Source organism: Miniopterus natalensis, chromosome 18, assembly GCF_054644295.1.
Source record: "Miniopterus natalensis isolate mMinNat1 chromosome 18, mMinNat1.hap1, whole genome shotgun sequence".
NCBI classification, from domain to species: Eukaryota; Metazoa; Chordata; class Mammalia; order Chiroptera; family Miniopteridae; genus Miniopterus; species Miniopterus natalensis.
This window is the reverse complement of record NC_142098.1, coordinates 40508983-40528194: the sequence shown is the minus strand read 5'-3', so window position 1 is coordinate 40528194 and position 19212 is coordinate 40508983. Positions and strand designations below refer to the sequence as shown.

The window sequence follows — 19212 nt, the reverse complement described above, 5'->3', positions numbered from 1 at the left end:
CCCCTGCAGAGGCTGCTCCCGCCCGCGGGCTGCTGACCTGACAACCCCCCGACAGCAGGACCCCTCCTAGGGACCACCCTGTGCGTCTGTCTGTCCTTCCTGGGGCGCCGTGGTCCCCTCCCCCTGCACAGCTGAGCCAGAGGGAGAAGACACCATGACCCCCACCCTCGCGGCCCTGCTCTGCCTCGGTGAGGGGGCAGGAGGGGAGGGGGGCGCTGCGCTGCCAGGAGACCCCAAAACCCAGGAGGCTCGCGGGAGGGGGTCTGCCCAGGACCAGGGCGGATCTCTCACAGAAACTCTCTTCCAGGGCTGAGCGTGGGCCTGAGGACCCCAGTGCAGGCAGGTGAGTCTGTCCCCAGGTGTCCCAGGTTTCACTCCTCCCTGGGGACAAGAGACCACCCCCAGGCAGCTGGGGAAGGAGAAGAGAAGATCTATTGGAGAGATGGGAGGAATCTGGGACTGAGAGCTGGGTAAATGAGGGTGGGAGTATCTTAGGACCGAGCCTCTAATTCCTTCCAGGGACCCTCTCCAAACCTATCCTCTGGGCTGAGCCAGGCTCTGTGATCCCCCGGGGGAGCCCTGTGACCATCTGGTGTCAGGGGACCCTAGGGGCTGAGGAATACCGTCTGGGAAAAGAGGGAAGGACACAACCATGGAAAAGACAGAGTCCACTGGATGCCGGGGACAAGGTCAATTTCTCCATCACAAAGATGACAGAGTATGATGCAGGAAGATATCGCTGTCTCTATCTCAACCACAGTGTCTGGTCAGAGCGCAGTGACCCTCTGGAGCTGGTGGTGACAGGTGAGAGGACACTCAAGGGTCCCAGCCTCAAGCTCTGCTCTCAGGAAGGGGTCTGCTCTTAGGGTGTCACTCTCTGACACCCATCCCTGGGGTGTGACCCCATCTAACTCGCTGCCTCCGCCTCTCCTAGGATTCTTCAGCAAACCCAGCCTCTCGGCCCTGCCCAGCCCTGTAGTGGCCTCAGGAGGGAACGTGACCCTTCAGTGTGGCTCAGGGCAGAAATTTGACAGGTTCATTCTGACTAAGGAAGGAGACCACAGGCTCTCCTGGGCCCTGGACTCACAGCCACGCCCCGGTGGGCATTTCCAGGCCCTGTTCCCTGTGGGCCCCGTGAGCCCCAGCCACAGGTGGAGGTTCAGATGCTATGGCTATTTTAAGAAGTACTCCCAGATGTGGTCACCACCCAGTGACTCCTTGGAGCTCCTGGTCTCAAGTAAGTCTCATCAGGCTTGGGGGCTCATCTTAGAAGAGGAAGCCGCAATATTATAGAGACAGCAAAGATTTGGAAACACCCCTTTAGCATCTCCACTCCTCCTGGCTCCACACAGACAGAACCTGTGGGGTTTCCACTGAAAGCCAACACCCCTGCGTAGTTACGGGGACCCGGGTCCCTAACCAGATGGGAGCGTGTGTGACCTGAAGATGACGGGCCCGGATTGCGGCGTTGGGTGCCCAGGCCTGGCCTGTAATACAGGGATGATGGCTGGGCTGACGGGGGAGGAGAGGACAGAGGGACACTCCCTGGGCAGCTCATTTCCAGAGACCCTTAGGTGGAGCCCTCACCCACACAGGTGGGGGTCCCCGAGCCCTCTCAGAGCAGGACAGGGGGCTGCGAGGGCCAAGGTGGGACCTGCTGTGGGTGACGGGGAGTCCCCACTGGGCGCTCTCCTGTACAGAGAAGCGTCTGCACTTGTGGGCAGCACCCTGCAAGGCCCCTGTGCTCGCCTGGAGGCCTCCATGCGCTCAGTGCTCACCTGAGACTCGGGGGGCGGTGCAGGGCTCATGAGGAACTAGGGGGTCCCTGCCCAGACTGTGAAAGTCACGTCTGCTCTGCATTTACTGCACGTAACTATTGCTGCTCCTTTGCTGAGAACTTTCAAGGAATAGTTTCATATATACATTTAATTTACAAACATTTATGAATTTAAAGTTAATTTTGTTAATATTTTAATTGGTATTATATTAAATCTATAAGAATAACTTTTTATTACTATAAAGTTTCTTATAAAAGATACTTCAAAAGGATTATTTTTTGCTTCAGACGCATTTCAGTTTTATTCATAAAATTGTCCCCGCTCATAGCTCAAGAATCGGTCCAGGGCTCCACGTGCGTAGCCCTGGGAGAGCCCGGGGTCCTGGGTCCCCGGCGGCCACAGTGGGAGCTCCCGTGTCCGGAAGGGGTGGCTTCGCGGGTCATGTCCCGCAGTGAGCAGCGACACGGCGAGGCTCCGTTTCGGCAACGAGAGCCCCTATTTCTGCCGAACCCTGAATTCCGCGGCGGAGCCAAACTGCCCCAAGATGGCTCAGAGGCAAAGTGTGACCTGGAGAGGCCCCGGCGGCGCAGGGCCTCCGGGGACACAGACGGGCTCCTCCAGCAGAGGGCTGGGGGGAGCAGCTGCGCCCTGAGGAATGGGGGCGTGATGGGGGCGCTGGGCTTGAGTGGCCCCAACTCCTCACCAGCCCCACTTCTCCCTGTGTCGCAGGAGCAGCCGACGCCGTGGGCCCATCACAGAACAGCTCGGGTCCCAGGAGTGGTGAGTAGGAGGCTCTCGGTTACGGGGTGCAGGCGGCCATGTCTTTTCAAGGGGAGGGGGTGCCCTGGGTGCACATCCAGGACTCTGGGGTCACCTTGGCCTGTCCTGACCTCTGTGACCTCTTTGCCCGCAATGCCCAGCCCCCTGGCCCCAGGACTACACCGTGGGGAACGTCGTCCGCTTGGGCGCCGCCGGCCTGGTCCTGGCGGTGCTCGGGGTGCTGCTGTTCCAGGCTCGAAACAGCCCGGGGGGGACCCACGACGCAGCCGGGACGTGAGCACCGAGGAGACCACACGCTGTTCGCAGGGGGGAGCCTTGGAAATGAGTCTCACGTGGCCGGAAGGTTCTGGAAGAGCACCTGGGACATGGGCTGTGTGACCTGTCTGCAGGTCACTGCGGGTGCAGGGACAACGTCTGGACCCTTCTCCCCCTGAACTGGTCTCCCGTCCCTCCGACCGCTTTGAGTCCCCGACTGGTTCCTGACTTTCCCCGTTTCGCTGAAATCAGCATTTTCCTGCCCGGCAGGCTGGGGTCCCCACCTCCCCTCACTGTCAGGGGCACGTTCTCCTTTGTTTCTAGTTACACACCTTGATGTAAGCAGGGAGCCCCCACGTCCCCAGTTCAGGGCCGCCGCCTGTTTTAATCCATCGATAAGGTGCCAGGACGAGACACCGCCCGCAAGAGGGAAACCCACAGGCCGTCCCAGCGCCCCTGGGCTCCGCACGCCCCGCTCCCCCCACACCCGCCTGTGTGCTTTCTGCACAGCCCCTCCCCTCGGAGCCAGGACCGCGCTGTCCGCAGGGGCCGCCTGGTCTGCGCTGCCCCCGAAGACCCGGCGTCCCGGACACAGGGCGGCACAGAGGGTGTGCCCCGGGAGCGCCCCGAGAGCGTCACCCCAATAAATCTCATTTACTAGGACACTGATTCTTGGCACTCGCCAGTTTCTCTGTATCCACGCGCCTTCGTGGCCGCCATCGAGGGGCCCACGTGAGGTCCTGACACAGACCTGGGAAGCGATGCCCACACTGACCTCCACGAAGCAGCACAAGCTGACGCGGGCCCCGTCGACACCACTCAGTTGCCTCCTGTTTTATGTGAAACGATGATTTCTGCTCAGTGTTGTCAAACAGCCTCGGCGAAACCACAAGACCACAGTCCGAACTCGCCCAGGTGAGAGGCGAAGGGGAACCCCCAATATCAGTGTGTGGGCGGGTGGTGAGCCCATGGCGTGCTCGCGCGTCACTCTAGGACCGCACATGACATCCATCCGATCAGGGAACGCACTGCTCCCGCCTGGTTACACACGCAGCTCTGTCGTTAAGTGCTTGCCTTACGGGACATCCGTCCACATGCGTCACTCGCATGGCCAATGACAAGAGCTAATCTTATTACCCCCCCCTAAAAAAACCATTGCAAAACTACATGCACCAAAAAAGAGAAAAATTGGTGGCCCTTGTAAAAAAACCAAATGCTCTATGTCAATGAAAATTCACACACTGAAGTTGCAAGGGTCGTGCATACCTGGCTTCACGCCTCATAGTTAATACGCATAGAAGATTATTAAGCTGTGTGTTTAGGATTATTCCATTTACCTGAAGTTAAAAAGGAGACGCTATGTATCACTGGGGAGCCTCTACCTAAGATAAACCCTACAAATAAAGGCAGTGAGAGGGTTCCGGGAACCCACGATGGCTCTTACAGGTTAGGACACGTTGGGAAGTTTTGTTCAGGGTGGAAACCACAGAATCCTCTGGACTAGTGGCCACGCTCTTCTCAGCTTTCATTTGATGCCTCATAAGTCTGCTCGTCACTACTGGCAGACGGTGCGTTTCTGTTCCACAGCCATCGCCATTTCCCATACGCTTCAGCGGGGTGGAAGGAAGCCCTACACTCGTGCCACGTGCACGACCACTTGGTTGCTGCCCGCGTGCGTGGCATGCATGTTGGCAGCGTGTTTTCCACGGGCACGACCTGGCCTGCCTGAGCGGCCCCGCCCGGGCCCAGTCGCACCGTGAGCCTTGCCCGGTGAGCCCGCCTGAGCGCACCCGACGGGGCCCTGAGCGGAGCCCGCGGCCCGCGGCGCTCGGTTCGCAGCTCAGAATTTAAACTGGGCCCGTGAGAGCCTCTGACCCGTCATGGCCCTAGAATCTGAATTGGGGTGAAGCCCAGCATTATGCATGTGGGGGGATATTTCAGAGATGGGGTTCAGCACCCCAGGATTGGTTCCCGGTCGGGGTTGGTTCCAAAGGAAACGGTTCTTCATGTTCTTTTCAATGTGTCTGTTCTGGAAGTTCTAGTTCCGTCCCCGTGCTGTGACTTCTCAGCTAGACTGGCCGGTTTCCACAAAGGAGCTGTCCTCCGTAGGCGGTTGCCAAAATTGACGTTGAACTGAGGCCTGACGGGGGAAATCTCTTATCCTGCCGTCCTGCCCACATCGCTCTGGATGTCTGCTTTGTTTTCCTGGCACTCTCCAAGCTTTGATATGATAGAATTCCAACATTCTCTTTCTTAATAACATATAATTCAAGTAAATATTTTATGCTTTAGCATATTACTTATTTCTGGGGTTTTGCTTGTATGTATTTTTTAAACCTGAACTGAGGATATTTTTTTTTTCCATTGCCCTTCAGAGACAGTAGAAGGGAGACACACACGGGGGGGGGGGGGAGCGAGGGAGGGAGGGACGTTGATGTGAGACACATTGATTGGTGCCTCAGCAGGCACCCCAACCCAGGGCTGGGCCTGCAAGCGAGGTACATGCCCTCGGCCGGAATCAAACCTGGGACCTTTCAGTCCCCTGGCTGGCGCTCTAACCACTGAGCAAAGTCGGCCAGGGCTATTTTTCAGATATTTAAACACGATTAAACTCAAATTGCTCTCATATTGTCCTAGGGACTCTATTTCATTGCCTATGACAGTCCCCGTCGTCAGTAGAGTGCTGTCCATAGCGCTGTCTGTCACCGTTCGGGTTGCCCTGTTGTCCATTCCTGGCGGAATCTCTCCCCTCAGACGCCTGATCTTCTGCAGGTTTCTCCCGAGGGCCGGCCCGGGAGTGAGGCTGACGAGGGGCCGTGGCGACCACTCTCGGGCTCGGCATCGGCTCAGCGCTGCGCCCGTCGGGGCCGGTGCGATGGGCGCCTCACGCCTCGGGCTCGGCATCGGCTCAGCGCTGCGCCCGTCGGGGCCGGTGCGATGGGCGCCTCACGCGCACGGGACAGGCTCCATGCCACGAGGCCGGACTTGATGCCTCAGGCCACACAGGCGAGGCTGCTCGCTGCTGACCACGGGCTTGGCCAGTGGGCTGCGATATCCCAGTGCCCATGTAGAAACACAGGGCAGGGGCCAGAACTTCCAGCCTTCACCTGGACCCCGACCGCTCCCTTCCTGCGAGGGCCTGGGGTCTCTCTCCGTGTCCACGCAGGTGGGACCCTCCTCCCTATGACCTGTTGATGGGCCCGGGACTGGTAGCCACTCAGCATCCGTCTCTGTTCTCCACTGTGGTTTCCTCTCCCTTTGGGGAACTTGCATTTCTCTTTTTCGGCACTTGTCTGTGCCTAAAGTTTTAGAACTATTATAAGTAGCTTTCCTTGGAATTCAGAACAGACAAGGTCTCGGGGGGTGCAACCACCCTGCTCTTGACTGTGGACACCTTACCCTCGCAAGTCCTAACCACTCAGGTCCTCATCTCGTCTGAAACATGCCTCCCTCCCGTGAGCCCAGCACCCCTACCCACAGCCACTCTGCGGAGTGGGGTTCATGTCAACATGATCCAAATGAGGAAACTGAGGCCCAGACATAGGGCATTAGCCCTCAAGGTTACACAGGCATTGGGTGATGGGTATTTAAATAAATATCTGTTCTAAGTCATAATCAGAATGCTCACCCAAATCAATGTCCCCTAAAGCTCGAAGGCAGGACCAAAGGATGTGGAGGAGACTTTAACCCAGGAAACAAGGGGCACTGAGGAGGCAGGAGTGACTCAGAGAATGTCCCCAGGAAGTAGAAAAGTTCTTGAGGGCAGGTAAGATAGAAAGAAAGCCACACTCTCATGCCCTGGGACCCAGGAGAAGGGGCGTGTTTCCTTCCCTTATATTTCTGCATTTCCCCTCTGAGCTCAGTGTCACAGGGACCCTCGCCCTGAACTGCAGTTTGAGGGTGAACATGTCCCTGCTGATCTGAGCCCCGCAGGCCACAGGGACCCGCGTCTTCCTGAAGCTTCTCCAGGGCCCGGGTGACACTGTCCGAGCTGAGGACCCCACGGGGAGGGGCGGGTGGCGGGGCTGAGGGTGCGGGAGGGCCCGGGGGAGGCTCTGACAGGGAAGGACGGGCCCTGGGCCCCCGGGAAGGGGCGTCTCAGGAGGCCCGGGGCCTATTCCTGCTGCATTGGGGACAACAGCCCGGCGCCTGCAGAGACGGTTCCTCTTTCTGAGGCCCTGCCGGCTGCTGTGACAACCCCATGACAGAGACCAGCAGCGTCCAGTGGCCACACCCTGCCGGCCTGTCTGTGCTGAGGACACTGGCCGCCCTCTGCACAGCTGGAGCCAAGAGGGGACCCCATGGCCCCCACCCTCGCGGCCCTGCTCTGCCTCGGTGAGGTTCTGAGGGAGGGGCCCTGGGCGGGGAGGGACCCTGCCCACAGCCAGGCGCTGCCCTGACTGAGCCCCGGCCTCAGGAGGCTCCCGGGAGGGGCTCTGCTCAGGATCAGGGCAAATGTCTCACAGGGTCTCTCTTCCAGGGCTGAGTGTGGGCCCGAGGACCCCAGTGCAGGCAGGTGAGTGTGTCCCCAGGTGTCCAGGACCCACTTCCCGGGGACAAGACACCCCCCCCCCAGGCAGCTGGGAAACGAGGACAGCAGCTCTGAGCTGACCACTGGGGGACGGGGAGGGACCGTGCGCTGACCGCTGGGGATGGGGAGGGAATGTCTTGTGACCCAGCCTCTGATTCCTTCCAGGTCCCCTCCCCAAGCCCACCCTCTGGGCTGAGCCAGGCTCTGTGATCCGCTGGGGGAGCCCTGTGACCATCTGGTGTTGGGGGACCCGAGGGGTTTGGGAGTATCAGCTGGTTAAAGAGGGAAGCCCAGTGGCCTGGCTCACAAAGAAGCCACTGGATCCCGGGGACAAGGCCAAGTTCCCCATCACACAGATGACAGAGCTACATGCAGGGATGTATCACTGTTACTCTCTCAGCTCCAGTGGCTGGTCAGAGCGCAGTGACCCCCTGGAGCTGGTGGTGACAGGTGAGAGGACACTCAGGGGTCCAAGCCTCAGGCTCTACCCTCAGGAAGAGGGTCTGCTCTCAGGGTGTCCCCCTCCCAAAGCCCAGGCCTGGGGGACGTGAGGGAGGTGTGACCCCATCTAACTCACTGCCCCCTCCTCTCCTAGGATTGTACAGCAAACCCAGGCTCTCGGCCCTGCCCAGCCCCGTGGTGGCCTCAGGAGGGAACGTGACCCTCCAGTGTGGCTCATGGCTGGGATTTGGCAGGTTCATTCTGACTAAGGAAGGAGATCACAGGCTCTCCGGGACCCGGTACTCACTTCAGCACCCCAGTGGGCATTTCCAGGCCCTGTTCCCCGTGGGCCCCGTGAGCCCTAGCCACAGGTGGAGGTTCAGATGCTACGGGTGTGACAGGAACACCCCCCAGGTGTGGTCAGAGCCCAGTGACCCCCTGGAGCTCCTGGTCCCAGGTGAGTCCCATTACTGTCCCGTCCATGGGTTGAGATGTCAGCCAGGTTCTGGGCATCCTTGCTGGGAGGGGAGCCCCATGTGAGAGGATGAGGGGAGGGGAGCACAGGGGCTCCTGGGTCAGAGACACAGAGACAGTGAGACCCGGGGGGCCGGACAGAAGGGGGCTTATGGGGGGAGCGGCCCCTGTAATTCAGGTCCGGTCTCTCCAGGTGAGTCTCAGAAGCCGACCCTCCTGACCCAGCAGGGCCCCATCGTGGCCTCTGGGCAGAGCCTGACCCTCCAGTGTCGCTCTGATGTCGGCTATGACAGATTCGCTCTGTCCAAGGAGGGGGGACAGGACCTGCCCCAGAGCATTGTCCTGCAGCCCCAGGCTGGGCTCTCGCAGGCCAGCTTCCCCCTGGACACTGTGAGCAGCTCCCGCGGGGGCCGGTACAGATGCTATGGTGGACACAGCCTCTCCTCTGAGTGGTCGGCCCCCAGTGACCCCCTGGACATCCTGGTGGCAGGTGAGGAGCCAGCGGGTTCAGTCAGGGACCCAGGCTCTGCACAGGCCATGCTGGGGGTCCAGGTGCTGAGGCCAGAAAGAAAGTGCAGGGCCCAGGGAGGGAGAGACAGAGACAGGGGATGGGAGGGGACGGTGACTCAGAGGGGACAGAGACAGACAGAGGGGAGGGTCCTCAGAGAGAGGCCTGGGGACTGTCAGGTCAGAGCAAGGTGGGCAGGCGGCCCTCACCCTCCCTCCCTCTCTCCAGGGCACCTGCCTGACAGACCCGCCCTCTCGGTGCAGCCAGGCCCCAGGGTGGCCTCAGGAGACAACGTGACCCTGCTGTGTCGGTCACAGAGCCCGAGGGACACTTTCCTTCTGTCCAAGGAGGGGACAGCCGATCCCCCCCTGCGTCTTAGATCAAAGCACCGAGCTCAGCCGTCCCAGGCAGAGTTCCCTATGAGTCCTGTCACCTCGGCCCACGGGGGCACCTACAGGTGCTACAGCTCAGTCAGCACCAACCCCCACCTGCTGTCCCTGCCCAGTGAGTCCCTGGAGCTCCTGGTCTCAGGTAAGGGGCCCTGACCCTGTCTTGCTGAGCTGTCAGCTCCTGGTCCTGTCCCCAGAAGAATTATGGGCTGAAAGGGGAGTGAGGGGCTCTAGGGATGGTCACCAGGAGCCATCTGCCCCTCCCCTTCCCTGGGCACAGGAGGTGGCGGGTGGGCAGTGGGAGGGTCTCCGGGGGCCAAGCACAGAAATAGGAGGAGTGTGAGTGGGGTGGGGACTCCAGGCTCAGCCCCAGGCTCTCACCCCTTCAGTCCTCCTTCCCCGGACCCTCTGGGACCCCCGCCCCACCCACAGGGTCCATCTCCATAGCTGATGAGCCACCGGGTCCTCTCTGCTCAGAGGGGCACAGAGCACCCCAGGGCCGTTCTGAGTCCCTCAGAGGATCTAATGTCCCCCAGACACTTAAGGACAAGCTTGTGTCCCAGGGGGGCTGGCAGTCGGGCAGAGATTCCAGGGGAACCGAGGGGCTCCAGGGCCTCTGAGGACTCCCCCGTCCCCCCATGGAGTCAGGTCTGCAGAGGCATGAGATAGGTGACAGGTGGGTGGTCATGGCAGAGGGAGAGGTTGGGGCCCCGGCTGGTGGAGGAGAAGCTGGGATCTAGTGGGGAGATGCAGCCCCACCCCTCACCCCCATCCTGACCCCCAGGAGGCTCTGAGGATCGGCCCCTCCCCACCACGGAGTCAGACAAGCAGAGGGGTAAGTGAGGGCCTCTGTGGGGAGGTGGTGGGCGCGTCCATGGGGGACAGGGGCTGAGTCATGTGGGGGTCCAGGCACCTCTGGAGTCGTTGACTTGGACACGCCCCTCCCCGTCTGGGCCTCAGTGTCCCCAAGTGGAAAGGACAGAATCATGGCCCAGATTCAGGTTTCCTGTCAGTTCAGGCCCTGACCCCCTGGGAGAGGGGGCCTCACAGGGAACCCCCAGGACGTGATGTTAGGGGGACAGTCCCCTCTGTGGCAGAGACTGTGACACTGTACAGGGAGGAACAGGCAGGACAAGGGTCCGGGGCATCCAGGGCCTTCCCTCAGCTCAGGCTCAGCTCAGAGGAGGCCTCGGGGGGGGGGGGGGGGTGAGACCTGGTCCAGTTCTGGGCTCTGCTGCTCCTGCTGAGGGGCCAGGGGGGCCCTTCTCCTCTCTGAGGGTGGGGTTCGTGCCTGGTCGTCCCTGGTCCCATCTGCCCACAGGCTGCTGTGAGATGAGGTGACATAAGGGGCCTCACAGAGCTCAGGAGGCAGGGCCCCCAGCCCAGGGCCCTGCAGGGTGGAGACAGATCCCAGGAGGGACACGGAGTCCACCCCACACCCCTGCCCCTCCCGGGTCCCTGCTGTGCTGGGGGAGGGTCATAAGGAGGGACCCTCAGCTCCCGGTGGGACAGGAACAGGCCCCTGCAGATGAGGGGCCCAGAGCACAGAGCTGGTGTCCCCCTGGGGGAGCATGAGGACAGCCCAGGGAACCCACAGTCCCGGGTTCCAGCCCAGCCCTGCCCCGTCCCTGCTGGGTGACCTGGGGCAGGTGACTAACCTCTCTGAGCCTCAGTGAAGGGGGGGTGGGGCCAGCACTCCCTGGTGCACCAGGGCTGTGAGGTTAGAGATGAAGGACGGACCCAGCACGTGCCTCGCACACACTAGGTGCTCATTAAATGGCATCACTGGCTCATTCGTATCACTCGTGCCCAAGGTCTCAGTTGGAACCTGCCCGTCCTGATTGGGGTCTCAGTGGCCCTCGTCCTCCTCCTTTCCCTCCTCTCCCTCCTAATCTTCCTCGCCCTCCGACACCGGCGTCAGGGCCAACGCAGGACGTCGGGTGAGTAGGGAACAGGGGACCTGGGTCCCAGGGGGGAGAGGGGCTCAGAGCACCTGCCCAGGAAAACCTAACACATGGAGAAGGTCAGTGAGGAAAAGATTTCTCCAGAACCTCAGGTCAGCCAGTGTGGAGAGAAAACGTCTCACGTGCACACACTTCAGGTCTCGCCCCATGGTCTCTCCTCATGACACACGAACCCCGCACAAGTGCTGAGGTTCCCTTCTTTCCTGGGGAATCACACGGGGAGGGGCCTGACCCCCCAGGGCTGAGACTGTCCCCTTTGACCAGCCCAGGGACAGGCTGATGCCCAACCTCCTGCAGGGACCACAGACCCCGAGCCCAAGGACAGAGGCCTGCAGATCAGGTAATTCCTGCCCCGGAGACCCCCAAACCCCACCTCCTGTGGCCCCTCTGCCCCTAACACTCCTGTCTCCCCCCAGCTCCAGCCCAGCTGTGGACGCCCAGGAAGAGCCCCTCTGTGAGAGGAAGAGACAGCTGCCCTGGGGGGACCCGGGCTTTCAGGAGGCGATGGGGAGGGTCAGGCGGGAGGGTGTGGGGTCAGGGTGAGAAGGGCTGACATCCATCTTGGGTGTCCTGGTGCCTCACCTCAGCCCTGGGTTAGTGACCCACCTGGGAGCTGGGGGTTCTGCAGCCCTGAGATCTCGGGGACCCTGCCAGGAGACACCCCCCTGTTCTGCCCCAACAGATGCTGCCATGAAGGACCCAGAGCCTGGGGAGAGTGTGGAGCTGGACCCTCAGGTGAGACCCCTGCTCCTGTCCAGGCCAAGGACCTTCTGTTGCCCAGTTTAATCCAAAGGACCCTCCCTGTCCCCACCCACCTGGTTCTCAGCAGTGTCCACCCTGACCTCTGCTGGGCACCCAGGTCGTCCTGCTGTGCATCACTCCTCCTGGTTTCCTGTGACCTCACAACCCCTCCTGCATGGTCCCCTCTGCTGGCCCCTCGTCCTCTGCCCGACCTTGTGCAGCCCAGGTCTCAGGAGGAGGCCTGAATAAGTGAATCACCTGCAGGTCCCAGCCTCCCCTTCATTCATTCACCCAGCAGATGGGACGGGCTCCCTGTTTACCGGCTCCACTCAGGAGCCACTGTGCAGCTCTGAGCAACAGCCTCCGCCCTCCTCGGGCTCACCTGTGGGTGGGAGACACCATGCAAACAAGCAGACAGTGTCCTAGAGGGCAAAGTGCTGTGACGGAAAGTAAGGCAGGAGGAGGGGACAGAGTGCATGCAGGGGACACAGAGAACAGCAGGGGCAAGTGCCCTGAGGCAGGACACGCTTCTCAGGAAGATGGGCCATGAGGCTGGAGCCAAGTGAGCAAGAGATGGTGTTAGGGTAAGAGTCAGATCCTAGAAGCATCCAGAGGCCCCAAGGCCTAGGGAGTCCCTGCAGATTCCATCGGGAGAGTGACCTCATCTCTTTGAAGTGAAAATCATCACCTGGCCACATGTGATAACTGCTGGAGGGTTTCAACAGTGGAGTCCAGGAGACGCTGTTTGTCTCACTCTCTCCAGCAGAACAGGCAGGACGCAGACCCCCAGGGAGGGATGGACGCCCAGGGGAACCACTCAGCATCCAGACTCAGGCAGGGAGTGGCCACCTCGCCTTCCTCTCTGCCAGGGGGATTGCTGGACACGAAGGACAGACAAGCAGAAGAGGACAGGCAGATGGACAGTCAGGTGGGTCCCATCCTCTCAAGGCCCCAGGCTCCCCAACCCCAACCACGTTTCATCCCTGTCTCTCCCCCCTGCTCCAGGCTACTGCATCCGACACCCCCCAGGAGGTGACCTACGCCCAGCTGAACCTCTTGGCTCTCAGACGGCAGACAAGTGTACCCCCTTCCTCCCCGTCAGAGGAGCCCCCAGATGAGCCCAGCGTCTATGCTGCTCTGGCCACCCACTAGCCCAGCAAGGACCCAGACCCCACACTCCAGGGAGGGGGCCTGCAGGGACCCCAGAAGGCAGGGGAGCTTCTCCCATGGACCCTCAAGTAGTGACCCAGGGAGCCTGGAGAGTGGAAGTGGACCCCCAGCAGCTCCTGGGACCCTCTGGGAGTCACCTGATTCTACAGTCAGAGATAACCAATATCCCTATATTTTGGAAATAAAGCAACAGACTTCTCAATAATCAATGTGTGAATTTAGAAGCAAAATGGAAGTGAGAGGATGCTTTAAATAGATGGTAATGTAAATATTACACATCAAACCTATGAAATGGAACATTAAGAACCATGAATGAATATATTAGAAAAGAAATGGTGAAGACATAAGTGTCGTTCAGCAGATGGCGGGATATAAAGATGTGGTAACATAAACAATGGAATTATTACTTGGCCATAAAAAAGATGAAATTCTGCCATTTGGAACAATGTGGATGGATCTTGAGAATATCCAGCTAAGTGAAATAAGTCAGAAAACAACAGAGACATGATTTCACTCATATGTGTGTAAATCTGAGACTGAACTGTTGTGTATGTTAAATATATTGAATGTGTAATTTAAAATTTCCTGCAGAGTGAACTTGGTGTCTGAAAAACATTACTGGTAAATGCTTCTGAACACGTATGCATGTATGAATACATACACATATTCGTACGTGGACACACACAGACATGCACACAAACATCCACACACATACATGCACACACCAAACTTACACAAGCTTCTCCTGAGAATAGAGAAGGAAGGCATATCCTCCCAACACAGTTTATCAGGCCAGAAATAAATTAATAGCAAATCCAAACAAAAATGAGAATAGCACAGGAACTTAGGTGTAGAGTCTTAAACAAAATACTCAGACAAGATTCATGAATACATAAAATGGATAATCTATCATGACCATGCAGGTATGTGTTTTCAGAGTGCATGGTGGGCTTCATATTTAAAAAATCAATCAATACAATTTAAACATTAAAAGGAGAAATAGGGGAAAAAAGATCATGTCAATGGAGGCAAAACTTTTGTTAAAAATACAGCGTGGGGGGGGATTTAAAAAAAAAAAATACAGCACCAATTTATAAATTAAAAAACTCCTCAGAAATAAAAGGACATTTTCTATCAATTATCAAAGTATCTTTTAAAATATTTATAAAAGAAATAATTTATTTTGATTAATCTTCATCTGAGGATATTTTTTCCATTGCTTTTCAGAGGGAGTAGAAGGAAGGGAGGGGAAGAGGAGAGAGAGAGAAAGATGTGAGAGAGACACATTGATTGGTTGCCGAGGGCAAGGAGAGGACCTGCAATCCAGTTACATACCCTCGACCGGGAATCGAACCTGTGACCCTTCGGTGTGCAGATCGACACTCTAACCACTGATCCACACTGGCCAAGGCAAGAAGTCATTTTTCAAGGTAAAACTTGAAGTCATTTTTCCTGCAATTGGTACTGTGACAAGAATACCTACTATGGCCAGTTCTATGCAACACTGGGAGAACCAACCAAGTAAATAAAGGGGGGAAATGGTGATAATCGTTGAAGGGATGTAATAATGTATTACTCACAGATTACAAATTATGTACATGGAAAGCAACAAATAGTATAAAGATCTATCTTTCTAATTGGAAAAGGAGTTTCCCAAAGTCACTGGATACATTATTAATACATAAAAAATCAATTGCATTTCAGACCCCCAGTGTTAGAGCAAAGGGAAGTAAGCATATGTCTCCCTATCCCCCCATAAAGCTCAGTAAAACTCCTGGTCCTCACATACACATCAAACATAAGAATACTCCAAACGGTAGAAAGAGGCAGCAGATATGCTGAGACTGTTCAGGCCCCAGAAATGACACAGTTGGTGTCAAAGGAGGCCACGCAGGGTACCTGGGCTGTCCCTTCCACCTGAATAATGAGTTAGTAACCAGCCATGTGTCAGAAAATGCCTTCTATAACAGAAGATCCAGGCCCTCACGACATAATACACAACATGTCTAGGTTTTAATTAAAAAAAAAAAAAAAATCACTCATCATAATGAGAACCAAGAAAATCCCATCCTGGGTGAGAAAAGACCGTTGGTAACAGATGCCAACACCCAGCTGACACAGGTGTTGGAACTCTATGACAGGGATTATAAAGCAGCCGTGATAAAAATGGTGTGATGAGCAATTACAAACAGGCTTAAAGTGAATCTCAAACAAGAGAAAGTCTCAGCAAAGAAACAGAAGATATAAAAAAAAAAAAAGAACACATTGGAAATTTTTGATCTGAAAAACACACAATTATTGAAAGGCCCCATGCCTGCACAGGCTCAACAGCAGAACCAAGGGGACAAAAGAAAATAATGAATATAAAGACAAAACAAAAGAAATTAGTCTGAACAGCAGGGAGGAAATAAACTGGGAAAGAAAGTGAACGGAGACTCCAGAACCTGTGGGACTGTAACAAAAGCTGTTCCATTCATGTGATCAGAGTCCTAGAAGCACAGGATGAGACTTAAACTACTCAAGAAATAATGGCTGAAACTTCCCCAAATTTGGCAATAGTCATACCCCTGCACACTCATGAAACCGTTTAACCCAAATAGGATAAATCCAAAGACATCCACACCAAGGCACATCATAACCCAACTAAAGGGCAGGGGGCTGGGGGAAAGACAAAGAAGTTCCTTGATTGCATGAGAGAAATTCCACTTCACCCACGCAGGGAGAACCCACTTAAATGTAACGGGCTTCTCATTCGAAATCAGCTCTCCTGGAGGTGAACTCTGAGAATCTTTCTCATCGAACAAGGGGGCGCTGCCTGGCCATGACCTACATGGGCACTTTCACTTCTCACTTTCTGGGGCCCTGGCAAGTGGCTTGTCTTAGACCTGCTCCCGGTCCAGCCCTCTCTGGGCCAATTCTGCTGCTCCCAGTGACTGTGGCCTTGCACAGAGTGAAAAGCAGAGGCCAGCAGGAGTAGGCACATGTGATTTTTATCCTCCGGGCCTGGGGGTTCATCTTAGAAGAGGAAGCCGCAATATTATGGAGACAGCAAAGATTTGGAAACACCCCTTTAGCATCTCCACTCCTGCTGGCTCCACACAGAACCTGTGGGGTTTCCACTGAAAGCCAACACCCCTGCGTAGTTATGGGGACCCGGGTCCCTAACCAGATGGGAGCGTGTGTGACTTGAAGATGACAGGGGCCCGGATTGCAGCGTTGGGTGCCCAGGCCTGGCCTGTAATACAGGGACGATGGCTGGGCTGACTGGGGAGGAGAGGACAGAGGGACACTCCCTGGGCAGCTCATTTCCAGAGACCCTTAGGTGGAGCCCTCACCCACACAGGTGGGGGTCCCCGAGCCCTCTCAGAGCAGGACAGGGGGCTCCGAGGGCCAAGGTGGGACCTGCTATGGGTGACGGGGGGTCCCCACTGGGCGCTCTCCTGTAGAGAGAAGCGTCTGCACTTGTGGGCAGCACCCTGCAAGGCCCCTGTGCTCGCCTGGAGGCCTCCATGCGCTCAGTGCTCACCTGAGACTCGGGGGGCGGTGCAGGGCTCATGAGGAACTAGGGGGTCCCTGCCCAGACTGTGAAAGTCATGTCTGCTCTGCATTTACTGCACGTAACTATTGCTGCTCCTTTGCTGAGAACTTTTAAGTAATAGTTTCATATATACATTTAATTTACAAACATTTATGACTTTAAAGTTAATTTTGTTAATATTTTAATTGGTATTATATTAAATCTATAAAAATAACTTTTTATTACTATAAAGTTTCTTATAAAAGATACTTCAAAAGGATTATTTTTTGCTTCAGACGCATTTCAGTTTTATTCATAAAATTGTCCCTGCTCATAGCTCAAGAATCGGTCCAGGGCTCCACGTGCGTAGCCCTGGGAGAGCCCGGGGTCCTGGGTCCCCGGCGGCCGCAGTGGGGGCTCCCGTGTCCAGAAGGGGTGGCTTCGCGGGTCATGTCCCGCAGTGAGCAGCGACACGGCGAGGCTCCGTTTCGGCAACGAGAGCCCCTATTTCTGCAGAACCCTGAATTCCGCGGCGGAGCCAAACTGCCCCAAAGTGGCTCAGAGGCAAAGTGTGACCTGGAGAGGCCCCGGCGGCGCAGGGCCTCCGGGGACACAGACGGGCTCCTCCAGCAGAGGGCTGGGGGGGAGCAGCTGCGCCCTGAGGAATGGGGGCGTGATGGGGGCGCTGGGCTTGAGTGGCCCCAACTCCTCACCAGCCCCACTTCTCCCTGTGTCGCAGGAGCAGCCGACGCCCTGGGCCCATCACAGAACAGCTCGGGCCCCAGGAGTGGTGAGTAGGAGGCTCTCGGTTACGGGGTGCAGGCGGCCATGTCTTTTCAAGGGGAGGGGGTGCCCTGGGTGCACATCCAGGACTCTGGGGTCACCTTGGCCTGTCCTGACCTCTGTGACCTCTTTGCCCGCAATGCCCAGCCCCCCGGCCCCAGGACTACACCGTGGGGAACGTCGTCCGCTTGGGCGCGGCGGGCCTGGTCCTGGCGGTGCTCGGGGTGCTGCTGTTCCAGGCTCGAAACAGCCCGGGGGGGACCCACGACGCAGCCGGGACGTGAGCACCGAGGAGACCACACGCTGTTCGCAGGGGGGAGCCTTGGAAATGAGTCTCACGTGGCCGGAAGGTTCTGGAAGAGCACCTGGGACATGGGCTGTGTGACCTGTCTGCAGGTCACTGCGGGTGCAGGGACAACGTCTGGACCCTTCTCCCCCTGAACTGGTCTCCCGTCCCTCCGACCGCTTTGAGTCCCCGACTGGTTCCTGACTTTCCCCGTTTCGCTGAAATCAGCATTTTCCTGCCCGGCAGGCTGGGGTCCCCACCTCCCCTCACTGTCAGGGGCACGTTCTCCTTTGTTTCTAGTTACACACCTTGATGTAAGCAGGGAGCCCCCACGTCCCCAGTTCAGGGCCGCCGCCTGTTTTAATCCATCGATAAGGTGCCAGGACGAGACGCCGCCCGCAAGAGGGAAACCCACAGGCCGTCCCAGCGCCCCTGGGCTCCGCACGCCCCGCTCCCCCCACACCCGCCTGTGTGCTTTCTGCACAGCCCCTCCCCTCGGAGCCAGGACCGCGCTGTCCGCAGGGGCCGCCTGGTCTGCGCTGCCCCCGGAAGACCCGGCGTCCCGGACACAGGGCGGCACAGAGGGTGTGCCCCGGGAGCGCCCCGAGAGCGTCACCCCAATAAATCTCATTTACTAGGACACTGATTCTTGGCACTCGCCAGTTTCTCTGTATCCACGCGCCTTCGTGGCCGCCATCGAGGGGCCCACGTTGTTGCCAGACGGGGACCAGCCCTGAGCGGGTCTGCCTCGGGCCGGCCTGTAGTGTGGGGCTTCCTTTTATGATTAATAATAATATGTATATTTTATTGATTTCACGGAGAGGAAGGGGGAGGGAGCGAGGGAGAAACATCGATGATGAGAGAGACAAGGACCGGCTGCCTCCTGCGCCCCCTCCTGCGGTGGAGCAGCCCGGCCTGGCCCTGACCGGGAATCGAACCCTGAGCTCCCGGATGCTAGGCCGGCGCTCAGCCGCTGGGCCACCCGGCCGGGCCCCTTGTGGGTTCTTGACTCGTGTAGAAAATATTTGGGAACAGGGTCCAGGGGGCTCTGGGAGCGTTCGGTAAAGCTGGGGACCGTGAAACACAGGAAGAGCTCAGGGAACCGGCGCAGCAGGACAGCCTGGCAGTGCCCCGCGTCGGCCGGAGGGCTACAGGACAGGAGTGAGCAGGGGGACGGTCCTGCCCGCGCCAGCGGGGCTCCGCAGACGCCCCGGGCCGGCGGCCACCCCCTCCGACCCCCGCGTTGGCCGCGGGTCCCTGGGCCTCCGAGCGCTCCCATTTCCTTTCCTCAGCACCGACTGGCTGCGGGGTTCAGAAACGCCACAAACCGCATTTCTCGGCATGAAGAAGAGACGAGGGCTCTTGCTGGACGCATCCGTCGTTCCTTCTGCCGCTGGTCCTCTGGTGTCCCATCCCACACAGGTAATCAGGTCTACAGTTTGCAAGGGGGACCCCTCCCGCGTCCCAGGCCCCACAGCAGCCTGAGGACCGGGGTTCACGGCTGTGCCACACGCGAGGATCCCGAGCCTCCGAGGTCGGATGTGGCTGCTCAAGGTCACACACTGGGTGAGAGCCAAGCATTCAAGTATCAGCTC

At 57.8% G+C, this 19212-nt stretch overlaps 1 protein-coding gene across 5 annotated transcripts; it reads left to right on the top strand.

Annotated features, from left to right (window-relative positions):
* The first annotated feature begins 7061 nt into the window (after nt 1-7061).
* LOC107544227 (leukocyte immunoglobulin-like receptor subfamily A member 6) lies at nt 7062-17615 on the top strand. 5 transcript variants are annotated; one of them, XM_087826924.1, is made up of 14 exons: nt 7062-7148; nt 7294-7329; nt 7510-7794; nt 7940-8242; nt 8453-8749; nt 8996-9298; nt 9944-9991; nt 10654-10675; nt 10957-11096; nt 11385-11460; nt 11537-11574; nt 11803-11855; nt 12628-12789; nt 12867-13013. In XM_087826924.1, exons 1-14 carry the CDS (start codon nt 7115-7117, stop codon nt 13011-13013), a joined length of 1944 nt encoding a protein of 647 aa, XP_087683050.1. In that variant the 5' UTR covers nt 7062-7114. The 5 variants fall into 5 exon arrangements, with proteins under 5 accessions (XP_087683050.1, XP_087683053.1, XP_087683052.1 ...); XM_087826927.1 differs by lacking the exons at nt 9944-9991; nt 10654-10675; nt 10957-11096; ... (3 more) ...; nt 12628-12789; nt 12867-13013 and adding exons at nt 9546-9589; nt 10743-10759; nt 17479-17615 and having other exon boundaries at nt 8996-9291; XM_087826926.1 differs by lacking the exons at nt 9944-9991; nt 10654-10675; nt 10957-11096; ... (3 more) ...; nt 12628-12789; nt 12867-13013 and adding exons at nt 17288-17338; nt 17479-17615.
* Nucleotides 17616-19212: the final 1597 nt, after the last annotated feature.